Genomic DNA, 15,072 nt, shown 5'->3' with positions numbered 1-15,072 from the left:
CATTTGTTTTCTGTCATATGGATACTGTACATCCTTATAGTATCCTTTATCTCTCTTTCCATGAAGTTTTATTTTCTGCTTCCATTACCATAATCATTTGTGACAGCAAATAGGTGCAGTCTCAGTACTGCCATTGTTTTATCTCATAACATTTATTTAACTTTTCCTGTAGATTTAGTTATAGTGGCTTGTGTTATATGAACTGTATTGTAACAGGCTATAGTTGTTGTTGTTGTTAGTTACGAAGTCATGTCTGACCCATCGCAACCCCATGGACAATGTTCCTCCAGGCCTTCCTGTCCTCTACCATCTTCTGGAGTCCATTTAAGTTCACGCCTACTGCTTCAGTGATTCCATCCAGCCACCTCATTCTCTGTTGTCCCTTCATTCTATTGCCCTCAACCTTTCCCAGCATTAGGCTCTTCTCCAGTGAGTCCTTCCTTCTCATTAGGTGGCCAAAGTATTTGAGTTTTAGCTTCAGGATCTGGCCTTCTAAAGAGCAGTCAGGGTTGATCTCCTCTAGGACTGACCGGTTTGAATGCCTTGCAGTCCAAGGGACTCGCAGGAGTCTTCTCCAGCACCGTAGTTCAAAGGCCTCAATTCTTTGGTGCTCAGCCTTTCTTATGGTCCAACTTTCACAGCCATAGATTGCAACTGGGAAAACCATGGCCTTGACTATACACACTTTTGTTGACAGGGTGATGTCTCTGCTTTTAGTGTGCTGTCTAGATTTGTCATGGCTTTCCTCCCCAGGAGCAAGCGTCTTTTAATTTCTTGGCTGCAGTCCCCATCTGCGGTGATCTTGGAGCCCAGGAAAATAAAATCTATCACTACCTCCATTTCTTCCCCATCTATTTGTGAGGAATTGAGAGGTACAGATGCCATGATCTTGGTTTTCTTAATGTTTCAAGCCACCTTTTGCACTCTCCTTCTTCACCCGCATCAAGAAGCTCTTTAGTTCCTCTTCACTTTCTGCCATTAGAGTGGAATCATCTGCATGTCTTAGGTTGTTGGTATTTCTCCCGGCAATCTTAATTCCAACTTTTGATTCATCTAGCCCTGCCTTTCTCATGTTTTGAGTTCATGGGTCTACTTGGGTCACCAAGATGCTGCAGGTTATAAAGTGGCTTAACAAAGATCTAGAGGTGGTGGAAATCTAAAAGCGAATGTGGTCGAGCCAGCTTAGAGCACTTTGGAAAAATTGTACGGTGGCTTTCGGAGTGGATAAAATAATTTTTTCTCTTCCATCATTGCAGCTGCTGGAAGGCCTGCCTGCACCCTGATTTTGCATCAGTATTAATACCATGGGAGGTGGTACTTTAACACTTGTGTTAAGATTCTCAGCAACAACTCCTTCTCTCTCTCTCTCTCTCTCTCCTCACACACCATTTTTCTTGCACAAAATATCTTCCTTCCAACTATTATTAATATGCATGCATGAGCACACAACTCTGTAGTAAAATTAATTTTGGATGAAACAATCTTTACAGGGAAAAGGAGTAATGTGGGATGTCATTTTTTTTACCTGTTTCTATTGCTGGAGATCCAGTCAGAGATTAGAGTTGCAGCCTGCTGGTGGCAATGCTTGTTACCAAAGCTGCATGCCAGCATGATCACTTCACGGCGGAATTCCCTGTGTGTCCCAAACACAAACAAAACTAGCATTAACCTGATGTTAATAAATATATTCAGATTCTCAGGGGAAAATACACCACTGTTGCCAAGATCTAAACCAAAGTTTCTCAAACTTGGCAACTTTAAGATGTATATACTTCAACTCCCAGAATTCCCCAGCCTGCATGATTGGTTGAAGAATTCTGGGAGTTGAAACCCACATATCTAAAGTTGCCATGTTTGAGAAACACTATCTAAACTAATAAGGACATTCATATGAACTATGTTACAACAATTGTTCAATAATTGTTAAACAACAATAATCAATAATGAAGCAGACGTTCTGGTCATGAAGCACCTCCATCTATCAAAAGTTCTATTGTAAAATGCAGTCAGAATTAATTTACTATTAGAAACAATGATTCTTTGAAATTCTAGAAAAAAGAGGCAACATCATAATGGGGAATACACAATATGAATTTAGAAAATTCATTTAAATCTTCCAATGAGTTCATGTGCCAAATAAACAGAAGATATAAAAGTTAAATCTGATTACCACTTTGAATTAAGTTTAGAGGATTCAGTTCATTAAGGCTATTTTGCAATAATTTAAAAAATAGAATTACTCATGCTGGTAGGAAGCTTGAACCAAAGATTTCTCCACATTATTTGTTGGCCATCCAAGCTTTAGATACATTGAAGCAACTTGTCTCAAAATGTACTCCTGAAATGCAAAAAATAATAATAACAATAATAAAAAATCTGCATTAAATATTTTCACAATCAATACAGATATTGCATCCTGTTCAAACCAAGCAAATGTATCACAGACTGCCTGCTCTCCCTTTAGAAAGAGTTACTTTAGTCTACTTTATGCATAAATTCCTTTCCTGCATGTTGAATTTTATTAATAAAAAGATGAAGGTCACATTTTATAACTGCTGTGATTGAGTGGGTTTCTTTTCCTGACCAAGACTACCTTAACATTCTATTCCCAGTATCACAGCTATCTTATGGGTCTTAAATTTTTCCAATTGGTTTTTCTCAATTCCTGGTTATTGCCACATTTAAAAATTACTCTTTTCAATTAGTATTATACATGAAGTGCTGTATTCTAGATATTGATCAGTTTCTACATCAACATCTCCTTAAAAATTATAATCATTTTTAGCGTGTTGGTTTTGTGCTCATATTACATTCAGGAAAGTCAGAAATTATAGTATTTGCAGTGCTCCCAATGCCTCACAGTGGCTACTCTTGTCATAACGTTGTTCATAGTCAGTTTGAGATATATATTTTTCTTCATTCACTAATTATGTGATCCATGGCTTCATCTTTTTCTTTACAAGGTCTGCATGTAATATTGGAATTTGGATTTTTGGTTTGATGATTATTATTACTACAACTTTCTGCAATAAATTTAATGTTCATGGTCAGACTGTTAAATCCATTCAAGATTTCAGAGGGTACAAAGTGCTGCAGAAAGAAAATAGAAAATGGAACAAATTTCTTGCTTCCTTTGTAGAAACTGAATTCCTTTCTAAAATAACTATCTTTAGAAAGGGCTTAACATTGGATCAAGTTTTCTAATTTCAGTATGAAAATACTTAAAAAGCTCCTGGTGCTTAAACATTTTAAATATTTGCTATTGCAGGCTATCCTTGACTTGGAAGTACATGTTTCAGTAATGTCCATTATTAAATATTTATAAGTGACAGATTTGGGCCACATATTGTGATGAAACTGATGGGTTTGTCTGTCTTTATAGGTGTAGATTTATAGGTAGAGTGGTGAAATCACTACAAAGACTCACCCAATTGATATAATATTGAATAATATGAGCTGCATATCAGGATTAGACAATTTAATGAGGTCTGCCTTTCAGTGTCCTTTTAAATTGTTGGCATTTTTAAATCAATGACAATGTGACAATTTTCTACTTTTGACTCTTTACGTTTTACATCATTATAATATATGGCTTTGTCATCAATAAGTCATACTGCAATTTTGTTATTACAACCAGCATGTTAAAAGCAAAATATAACTTTTAAAAAACATTTTGCATTATATTAATATAGTCTAAGAATGGATAATCTTTACATAGTTGCATAACTGAAGATGAAAAGACATAAGCAGACTTTGGCTGTAGACACTCTGGAGGAAAGTGATTATCTGGACACTTCTGAATCAGGTTTCAGACCAGGCTATAGTAGTGAGATGGCATTGATCACACAAGCTTTGCATGCAATTCTCATCCATTTTTCATTCCATTGATTATAGTATCCTTCTGGGGTGGCTTAGGGGATCTTAGGGACTAAGATTTACAGTTGTTCTCTTTTTTTGAGACTAGTTCTACTTAGTGTTGATGAAAGAGATCCTCCTCTAGAATGCTTCAGTGCTTTTGTCCAGTTCTGTTTAACATTAATATGAAATCACTTGGCTTAAGTCTTCTATAGGCATAAAATCATCAGAACATTGATGTTATTTAATTTACATCCCTGCCCTGAATTGTCCAGGTAATACTATCAAGATTCTTCCCCAAAATCTAGAGATTGCAAGGGTATGGATGGGGAGAGTGGGTAGAATAGTTTTTGGATTAATTTTAGAAAGACTGTGGCTGTGGATTTATAGGTCTCTTGGATCTGGAGATCTCCTAACTTTGACTCTAAAAATTGTGGCATTTACCCAGTTAAAGTTGGTGTGCAAAATCAAAAGGTTCTGCTCATGATCATCATACCTTAGTTACTTCCTATTTGGACTATTGCAATGTATTCTAAATAAAGTTCCCCTTGAGAACATTCAGAAGTTGCAACTGATCCAGAATGTAACAGCACATGGTTTTGTGTATAGCATAGTGTATTTATATTTATATAAATTTATATTCCAATAATTAGTTGTGAATGTCAACTTCTACTACGCATAGCTAGGACAGCTAATTTCAAAGGACAATAAGAAGATCCAAATTATCTAGAGGGTAGGGATTGCCTACTCCTGAACTCACTTGGAGTTCACCTTGATTGATATACAGTATTCTTGTAGGGAGGAGAACACGTTAGTGATTGATAAAAAGAAAGAGATGTACCGGTATGTTTTACTTTACTTTACTTACATTGAACATGTTGTAGTTTTCTGCGCGGTCCAGCAACTTATCTAGAGGATAAAGAGCTCGGCTAGCAGCATGCCAAGGTAGAAATTCCTTTTCCTTTGACAGGTATCTAATAATTTCAAGTGGAATATTCTGGGGCAAATATCCAGCCCTGTATAAAGATATTGTTATAATTATTGTTTGGGGTGAAAGTGCCTGATGAAGCTAGAAATATAGACTTGTCTGTCTCTCTATCTATCTATCTATGCAAAGGAAAAATTAGGATCATTTTTCATGTTATATAATAATGTTAATATTCTTGTTTAAAATTTTCAATTTGATAAGTGTCCATTCTCCAAAATAGTTTTCCTGCATTTATTATGATATGTTAGAAAAGGAAAATAGTATGCATTTAGTTATTATCCCCAGTTTCCTAATTATGTATGAAAACTTGCTTGAAGTTCAACCTTGCTCTATGATTTTCTGTAATAATCATAAAGATACCCTATGTTAGGGTTAGAGTTAGGATTGCTCAAAATAATAGAGTAATATATTTAAAATATATTAGGTAGCACCACTAAAAATATCAGGACAATTTTGGGTCATCTGTATGAGAAGAAAAAGAACTTTTTAAAATTTGTACAATTGTACAATTAAAACAAACACTGAAGAAAATAAATTTTAAAAACTATAATATGATGATCAATGTTTCAAGCTGGTCACTTAGAAAATGATGTTTATATTATTACAAATATTATTCTTAATGATAGATTTAAAAGATTAAATTGATTGTCCTTAATAGATTTAAGAGTCAATTACAGTTGCATATCCAATTTTAAACTGACATTTATATGTTTTGCAGCTGCATTCTCAGGTTGCATACTTATATACTTTGCTTACATACACTCAGAAACTGAGCTCACAAATATTTTCCAGAACATTGATTTTGCCCTCCTCAAAGTACCAAGTAGTAGTGCAATTGCCCAGGGACAGTCTGAATTTAATCCACTCTGAATTATTTCCTCATAAATCTAACAGCAGAAAATCCGTAAACCAAAACACTGGGGGAGAAAGTGGAGTGCAGCCTTTGTCTATGCTATCAAGTACACATTCCATACATCTGGTTGAATGCTGATATACATTTTCAGTGATACGGGCCTATGGATTTTCATGTGATTCAGAAGTTTTCACATTTGAGTTACTATTCATATATTTAGTCTAGATGTTTTTCTATACATACATTGATAAGTCTTTAAAACTGAGAATTGTTTTGGAATATTTGTATGGTATGCAAAATGATGGAAAATATGTTGACTTTCCACAGATTGCAGGTGAGATATCCAAGTGTTCATCTCTATGAAAACAGCACAGGTTGGAGTAACAGTTTTCAAAGTTTGATTATTTCAATAAAAAATCCTGTTGTCTTCAAACAGCTGTATTCAGAAATACTGTTTCCTTCCTTCCTTCCTTCCTTCCTTCCTTCCTTCCTCCCTCCCTCCCTCCCTCCCTCCCTCCCTTCCTTCCTTCCTTCCTTCCTTCCTTCCTTCCTTCCTTCCTTCCTTCCTTCCTTCCTTCCCTTGCCTAGTTGTTTTTTTCCTTTTTTCTTCTTTCCTTCCCAATGCAAACACATTTCCTTCTTTTGTGTTGCTCTTGCTGGAAAAAAAGAGAGGAGTATATATTCTCTGAGTGTGCATTCTTCCGTCGTCATGTGTGATAATGATTTGTTCATGACAGAGTAAATAACTGGATTATACTGAGGGCAGAGATCCAATCTGAGGATAAGATACTACTAAATACATGGACAATGTGTACTTTTCTAAAACTTGGAAGTAGAAAATGATATATGACAATGTTGTTGAGCTAGCCTTCCTACAGCCAAAGCTTGAGGCAAAAGACATACAGTAGGTCATTTAAGGCCCAAGCAGATTGTATTGCCTAATATTTTATTTAAGAATTTGGATTCCTAGGGATTAAAAGTGGAGCAATGTTGTAAGTGTTATTGTCTATTTGTTCTCTAAAATCCTGATTTTTCAATTTGTAAAATATTTTTACAACTTTTTACTATCCCTTCCTATGAACCCTTGCTTTTCCTCACAAAAGCATCCAATCTCCATAGATCAGTCTTTCCAATTTTCATGAATCAGATTAAATCTTGCAAGTGCTTTAATAAAAAAGTGACCCTGAAGAGGAGTGGTGGGAGCAACCAATTAAGAATAAAGATGAATTGTATAAACAAATGTTTAATACAATAAATAAATTTTAAATATGTTGCTGCTACAGTGACCATTCATATGCTTTTATCCAGAAAATGAAATCACTAGCATGCAAGGAAAGCAGATTCTTACCCTGCTACCTCCTCCTCATCAACCTCGAAGATAAATTATTCTGAAGCAATTAAACTCTTTTTTAAATAGTATCTTTCTATTTCTCTATCTCTTTATTTCTCTATCACATTTCTACCCTACTAGATTTTAAAAGAAAGGCCCTGGCACTTTCACAGTATAAATAATGTAGTTAAAGCATTTGCAGCACGAGTACAATCTAAAAACTTGAAAAATTCATAGCCCTAAAGAAGAGACAAAAGCAATAAGCAATGTAAGCAGAACCTCAAAAATATCATAGGTATAAAAACAAACATAATGATATACCAGGTCCGTTCCAAATATTTCTAAGGTTTAATTTAACAGAAAAATTATCTGCAAAGCTGAAATTCCTGCACTTGATCATATCCTCCTCCTGGAAAGGAATTTTAACTATGTTATCATGATTTTTTCAAGTTCTGGAGTGATATTTTGATAAACTGGAACTTTGCCTCCTGTTTTGATCCTTCTGTCTTGAGATCCTAGGAAAGTAATCTAGGACCTATATTATATACTAGTGGCTCTCAATCTGTGGTCTGTGGACCACTGGGGGAACCACAATGTCATGAAGGGAATCTGTGAAGACTTGAACAAATGTTATGATTTAAATCTTGAGTTACGTCCATGGCCCATTTCCACAAAAGGTATTTAAAGGGGGTCTGTGGTAAAGAAAAGGTTGAGAACCACTGTTATATATAAACCATCCTTCCTGAGGAATGTTTCATTCACCTGCTTGTAGGGGAATTCATGAAGTATTTCATTTAAAAACTCCCCCTTATGTTCAGCAAAATGCAAACTGCCAAATAGGAATACTAAAATATTGATGCAATTTAATTTTCATGTACTAATATGCAAATTCATATTATATCCTTATGAAATTTTACATTACCAGTATTAAACTAAAAATGTATTAAATTGACAAATCTGTCATATAAAAATCAACTGTTACCAAGTACACCATTTCCAATAATTGCAGAATAATTGAGTTCTATGTCTGCTGATTGCATTAGAAAGTCACTAAGAAACAATTTGTTCACATTTAATAGAAATAGCTATGAAATAATTGCTTACTAAATTAAGGCTATGTAAAATTTTAAACTATCCCTTAGGGTATAATTTTTATTAATATAACATACATTTAGGATAATATTAAGTTGCAGATTGAGAAGATAATGAATACTTTGTGGTATAGAAAAAGTATATGAATTTTAAAATAAATATTCTACACTTCAAAACAAAAATAAAATGGCCAATGTATGTTCAATTTTCCCTGTAAAGACAGCATAACATTTAATGCTCAAGTTGCACTGTGATGACAGTGAACTTTTTTTTTTTAAAAAAAAAAGTAGAAATATGTACTAAAAAGCAATATTAATTTCTGGTTTGATTAACTTTACCAGTATTCAAAGATTTGGAAGCCAAAAGAGTAAAAAAGTCACTGTGTTTAGTTTCTAATATTGTTGTTGTTAGTTGCGAAGTCATGTCCGACCCATCGTGACCCTATGGACAACGTTCCTCCAGACTTTCCTGTCCTCTACCATCTTCTGGAGTCCATTTAAGCTCACGCCTACTGCTTCAGTAACTCTATCCAGCCACTTCATTCTCTGTCGTCCCCTTCTTCTATTGCCCTCAATCTTTCCCAGCATTAGGCTCTTCTCCAGTGAGTCCTTCCTTCTCATTAGGTGGCCAAAGTATTTGAGTTTTAGCTTCAGGATCTGGCCTTCTACGGAGCAGTCAGGGTTGATCTTCTCTAGGACTGACCGGTTTGATCGGCTTGCAGTCCAAGTGACTCACAGGAGTCTTCTCCAGCACCATAGTTCAAAGGCCTCAATTCTTTGACGCTCAGCCTTTTTTATGGTCCAACTTTCACTGCCATACATTGCAACTGGGAAGACCATAGCCTTGACTATACGCACTTTTGTTGACAGGGTGATGTCTCTGCTTTTTAGTGTGCTGTCTAGATTTGCCATGGCTTTCCTCCTGAGGAGCAAGCGTCTTTTAATTTGTTGGCTAATTTCTAATATATTAAAGCACAAATAAATGCTTTGTTCTCTTTTATTATTTTTAAGTATTTCATGCAATACATTTCTGGATAGCATACTAAGCAATATAAAAATTAAATGAAATAAAATAACAATGCATTAACATTTACTAAAATGTGTGTATCAGGGGTCATGAGAAACAGAATACAATCATGAGATGTCAAATGCCATCATGAATCACATCCTTCAAGAATGTATCTAAATTAGAGTTTGATTAGCCATGATAACCGTTCCAGTAAAGAAACCATCTTTTTTCTGATTAATAATCAGTGAATATCCACAGAATACAGTAATTATTTTCTTCAATGAAATTTGGCAAAATAAACTAGGTGCTACATTAAAAAAATATAATTTATGTTTGTATAACTCTTAAGCATGGAGTGCAAAAAGTAATTTTTCTTTTCTCCTAAAGATAAAAGGTAAAGGTTCCCCCGCACATACGTGCTAGTCGTTTCCAACTCTAGGGGCCGGTGCTCATCTCCGTTTCAAAGCTGAAGAGCCAGTGCTTGTCTGAGGACATCACCGTGGTCATGTGGCCGGCATGACTAGACGCCAAAGGTGCACGGAATGCTGTTACCTTCCCACCGTAGTGGTCCCTATTTTTCTACTTGCATTTTTACGTGCTTTCGAACTGCTAAGTTGGCAGAAGCTGGGACGAGTAACAGGCGCTCACTCTGTTACGCGGCACTCGGGATTCGACCCGCCAAACTGCCGACCTTCTGATCGACAAGTTCAGCATCCTAACCCACTGAGCCACTGCGTCCCTTAAAGGTATGAGTCATCTCATAAAACAGACTGGCAGGAAATTTCATACAGATAAAAACACATTTTTATATAAAGTGTTAGATTCAGAGTGGAATCAACAACTATTGGACATGAAAACTAACATTCATGAGAAGCAAAAAGCACTGAAATGCATTATTACTTTCAAGTCAGATGGACAGTTCGGTATAGTGATTAAGGAATAAAGGCTGGAAACCAAGATACTGTGAGTTCTAGTCCTGCCTTAGCCATGAAACTGGCTGGGTGACTTTGGACCCAGTCTGTCTTTCTCAGCCCAATCCATCTACAGGGTTGTTGTTGTGGGGAAAATAAAAAAAAGGATGGGGTGTTATGTACATTAGCACCTTGAATTACTTATAAAATAATAAAGGTGGGATAAAAATCTAATAAGTAGGTAAGTCCTGCTTGCAGGCTTGCTTGAAAGAACTGGTGGTTGCCATGGGAAAGAAAATATTTAATCCAACAAGACTCTTCTATTGCTATGGTGAGTGCCCTTTATTGCCACAAATATGATAGTAGAGATCAAAGAAAGATGAGCAATAATAATGCCACTTATAATACATGTGCCCTCCCTTACTATAGTGGCCAGTAACCTTATTGCTTCTCCTAAGTTTTGTAACCTACTTTTTGTAGCTCATGCTATTTCCATTTCTTTCTCTTTTTTCCCTACATCATTTCCTCTTCAGGTAGGAAGTTTCAGGTTCACATTTACAGGTTACTGTAAACTTTTATCACTAACATTATGACATCTATTTTCATAAATTATAGTATTACTAATTGTTACATTGCAATTATTGTCATGCAAAACCTGCCACTTCTAAAATTAGTTTAGGTTCTTATTTACTGGTTAATACAAACAATGATGTTATGACAGCTACTTTCATAAATTGTTAGCAGTTTTTACTTTGCATTTATAGTTATGCAAAACCTGCCACATCAAAGAGCTTTTTTTCTCATAGAACGCTCAGAACGCTCAGAGTTCCGGCACCTCTTTTGGATGGAACCTTGTAGGGTAGGCAAGGCAGGTTGTATGACATGTGTGAGTTCCGGCACCTTTTTCTTTTACAAAAAAAGCACTGGCCACATCTAAAATTGGTTTTAATATCTGCATGTACATCCAAACCATTCCAGACTGGGTGAAAATATATGCATATCTTTTACTGTAAAATAAGACATTTTATCTGTAACAGAGCATTAAAAATTCTGAAGCTCAAAGGAGTTTTATTATTAAAAAAGACATGTTGCTCAAGGATCACTTTGAAAGGCAAATAATTCATTAGTGAATTGGGAACAGATTATTAATCTCAAAATACTAAACTGACCTTAAAAGAAATTAATCAAGCATCTGCATTCAGAAATACTCTCAGGTTTTTACTAGTCAGATATAGAGAAAACAGTATTGACAATCTTTTTTGTACTCTATCATGAAAAGACAGAAACCTGAAGAAATGGGATGAAAATTGGAAGTTTTAAAGCATCTTCAACTTCAAACTGCACAAGCACACTATGAAGGAAAATATATGAGGGCTGTAGGAATATGCATTAAGCTAGATTATCTACCAAAGAACATACCTGGCTAAATTGAATGCATCATCGATCAAACCTGCACGATTACTGACAGAGATTATCTATAAGGGTAGAGGAGAAAAATTAAAGACTTTAGGATGATAAAAAAAAACTGGAAGTGCTTCATGTATTCAGGCAAGAAAGTGAAATGAGCTTACTTTATGGTTTCTCATTAGTTGGTCAATTATCAATCTCCAGTTTCTAATGTCATAGTTAACCCTAAAGTAGCCAGCTTGATTGATGTTTCCAAGCAGCCAAGTACCTCCATTAAGATATGCAATTCTGTGATGTTCTGTAAACAAAGTAGAGTGGTAAGAGAAATCAAGTTATTTTTCAGAATGTTTTATATTTTAAAATAACTGATCACAGGGGGGAAAAACCCTACAAGATATTGCATAGGAAACAAAATAGCCCATTCTTTATAGGAGTAGTTGGTGTCATTATACTTTCTTATCTAATAAAGAATATGTCAAATATACAGCTATAAATTTATATAGCTATAAATTTCCTCAATTTACAGAGGAAATAAATAGGACAAGGTATATTGCTATAAAATGCAATTATCATGTGTATCCTTGATAAAACAACAAAACACTGAATTTTGCTGTTATCTGCTTCATTTTTCTCTTAAGAGTGATACCAATATGGTTCTTCTGCAGATTAATCTCTAAACAAGCATACCTGGATTTAGGACCTAATCTTAACATTCAGCCAAGATGTGATAAAGACTTTATAAGATAATGTGAATGAGTGAATATTATTTTACTAATATATTCCTTAGTGATGACATGCAGTATTATCATACCATGATGCTAGCCAGTTCTCAGAATTTTCCACAGAGGAGGTAAAAATGAAGTATTTTCATTGCACAGAGTATGTGCAAGTAATATTTATCAATCAAAAGTAGGACAGCCAAAGCTCATCTCATGATGATTTTATTACATTAAAAGGGATAAAGGCAGAGCCATCAATGCTTGTTTAACAATATAGTAGGAATCACAGCTTGGGCTGAAATATAACAATAAACCTAGATTATAAACAAGATGAAGTTATATTTATGATTTTTTTATTAAGATTATATTTGTATATATCACAAGTATTCTGTATGTAAATCTCATGAAATAAACACTTCTCTGAGCATTCACTGCATGCTTTCCGGAAGTTTTGAATGTAAGAAGGAATTTCACAGGAAGATTTTGAACACATCTCTTGATTCAGCTGACTTTATAGCAATATAGAACAACTTTCTCCTGTTTATTATTTTTAGTGAATAACAAAGAGTGGTGAATTATTTCTCACTTTTAACATTATGGTCTAAAACAGGGGTCCCCAACCCCCGGGTCCATGGACTGGTACCAGGCCGCAGCATGCCAGCAACTGGGCTGCACAAAGAAGCAAAGCCCCATCTGCAGGATGCAGGGAGCACACAAAACCACACCCGCTCTGGTCTAAGAAAAAACCTCTCTCCATGTAACTAGTCCCTGGTGCCCAAATGTTTGGGACCTCTGGTCTAAAAGAATCTAGCAGAGTCTCAACTCAATTTTTTTGCCTGAGCAAAAGTAACTTAAATCCAAAATTGTACTAGCTACTTTATGGTGGATCTAGGTGGGAGCATGAAACATAACAAACCTTCTTGTGAAAGACTTTCTTGTGAAAATGTTCATTTTTTAAAAAATTGTGATATTTTAAATCTAGAAAAACATATAGTTTATCTGATAGTAAGACTATTATAGCTACATGGCTCTGTTACTGGCCTGTAGATAAAGCAGATAAACAGTTCCCCACCCCAGGATATGTTATAAAGAGGTTGGTAATAAAAATCCTAAATTATTTTATGAATATTATTGCTCTGCTGTTCAGCAATTAACTATTTCTCTGCTTACAGAATAGTGCTTCTTCTGAAGTCAAATGTGCATGCTTAAGCTATTATTATGTTCGTAGTTACAACTAAGCTCCCCATAGAATCGATCCTTATGGTAGGAAAAGAAATAATTGGCAATCTCCCATAGCTAGCAAAATGTTGATCACCGTCTTAGGTCTTTCCCCTCTGCAATCTGCACAGATTTTCTTCAAACCATAGTCCTTTTCCCATTTTGCTGATTCTCATTTACCCAGGATTCTTATAAACTTTAGTGATTTTCAAATCACCCAGGACCTGCATATCTTCAGCAGTCTCAAACTGCCTATATCCCACTCTGCCCATTAACTATCTTCTCTTACTCCATTTCTCAGCCCAACAAAACTTCCTGCTAGCTCCTTAGTCCATTGCAACTTATTCCAACCAGTTTCCATGACAGACTCACTCTCTCTCTCTCTCTCTCTCTCTCTCATTGTCAAATGTCATGTGACTGATTTACAATTTTACTTCTGCCTTGTTGAAAGAATGCTGTGATAGTCATAAATACACTTGGTTGCAAAGCACATGAATGATCATGTGACTGCAGGACTCTTTTTTAATAATGTTTTATTAATTTTCTATTTTTACAGATCATAAGTGCTTAGTAAAACAGCATGTTGTCTGAGTAATAATACATATTAAATTCCTAATCTCTATCCCTTTTTTCCAGCCAATGATAAACTACATCTCATATTTAAAATTATTCTATGTCTTCTTTTTCTTTATCCTTCAATATCGATCTGTCCATTTCTACACAGTCTGGTGTTTTCTTGATCATGTCTTCTTCAGGTAGTGTTTATTTTTCCAGCACTAAGCAAATACAATTCTTACTACTATCAATACATGCAACATTAAGTATATACTTCCTCATCATATTTTTCTAATATTAGACCTAATAAAAATATTTCCAGTTTATAACATCCTTTTTAGCCAACTCATATCTCAATTGTATTTGCAACTGAGGACACCTTATTCAATCAATACCCTGTTCTTCCAACTCTTATTTCAATTTTGATTTCCCTTCAGTATTCAAAATATCTTTATAGGTTACAATTTTCTCAACATTTAGATGGGCAAAAGCTTCTCTTGTTAAAAGCCATCCTGATATTTTTTTATATTTCCCATACCATACAAAAGTGTACCATCCTAACTGTAAATCATATCCTTCTAAGTAAAATGATCTTTTTGTGTCTAACGGTTATCTATTTCTTTTCGCTGTGTTCACACACCTGTTTGGTAGTATAGGGCTCCCTCTAGTAGGTCAAGTCCTCTATTTTCTTTAATTCAACTCTAGCTTTCTTCTTTTGCCAGATAAATTTCCAAATCAGTCTATTTAAATCATCCCAAAAAAAAAATTCTCTGTTTTTATAGGTACTATTTGAAATAGGAAAAATCATTTAGGGGGAATTCAACCCATTTATATTCATTGAAAAACTCCAATTTTCCTTATTCTTCAGCTTCTCTTTTCATTTCTTATTTCCCAATTTCTAACGTTTCTCCTAAAAGCTCTATAATCCATTCTATAAAGTCTTCTTCCTTATCTTCAGTTATGTTCTGAAATCTTGAGGGATGGGATGCCTTTTCCATTTCCAGTATTGTCACTGAGTCTTCCAGGTTTTTTGATGTCTGCACCAGTCTGTGATTTTCCTCCCTTATATCCCCCATCTTTGAATCAATTTCCTCTGATTTGTCTTCTGTTTTCTGAATTCCTTGTTCATTCTCTAT

General features: G+C 35.0%; 1 protein-coding gene across 1 annotated transcript in view; it reads right to left on the bottom strand.

Moving 5' to 3' along the window:
- TRHDE (thyrotropin releasing hormone degrading enzyme) overlaps nt 1–15,072 on the bottom strand; it is a gene marked incomplete at both ends in the record, with an annotated part of 263,817 nt that overhangs the window by 12,227 nt on the left and 236,518 nt on the right. The window contains 5 exon segments of the mRNA XM_081330257.1: nt 1,526–1,633; nt 2,241–2,338; nt 4,724–4,871; nt 11,457–11,512; nt 11,609–11,742. Coding sequence (XP_081186383.1) covers nt 1,526–1,633; nt 2,241–2,338; nt 4,724–4,871; nt 11,457–11,512; nt 11,609–11,742 — 544 coding nt within the window.

This window comes from Vipera berus, assembly GCF_964194415.1.
Source record: "Vipera berus genome assembly, chromosome: 6".
NCBI classification, from domain to species: Eukaryota; Metazoa; Chordata; class Lepidosauria; order Squamata; family Viperidae; genus Vipera; species Vipera berus.
Note: the sequence above shows the minus strand (reverse complement) of the source record. Positions and strands in the feature narration are given on the sequence as shown.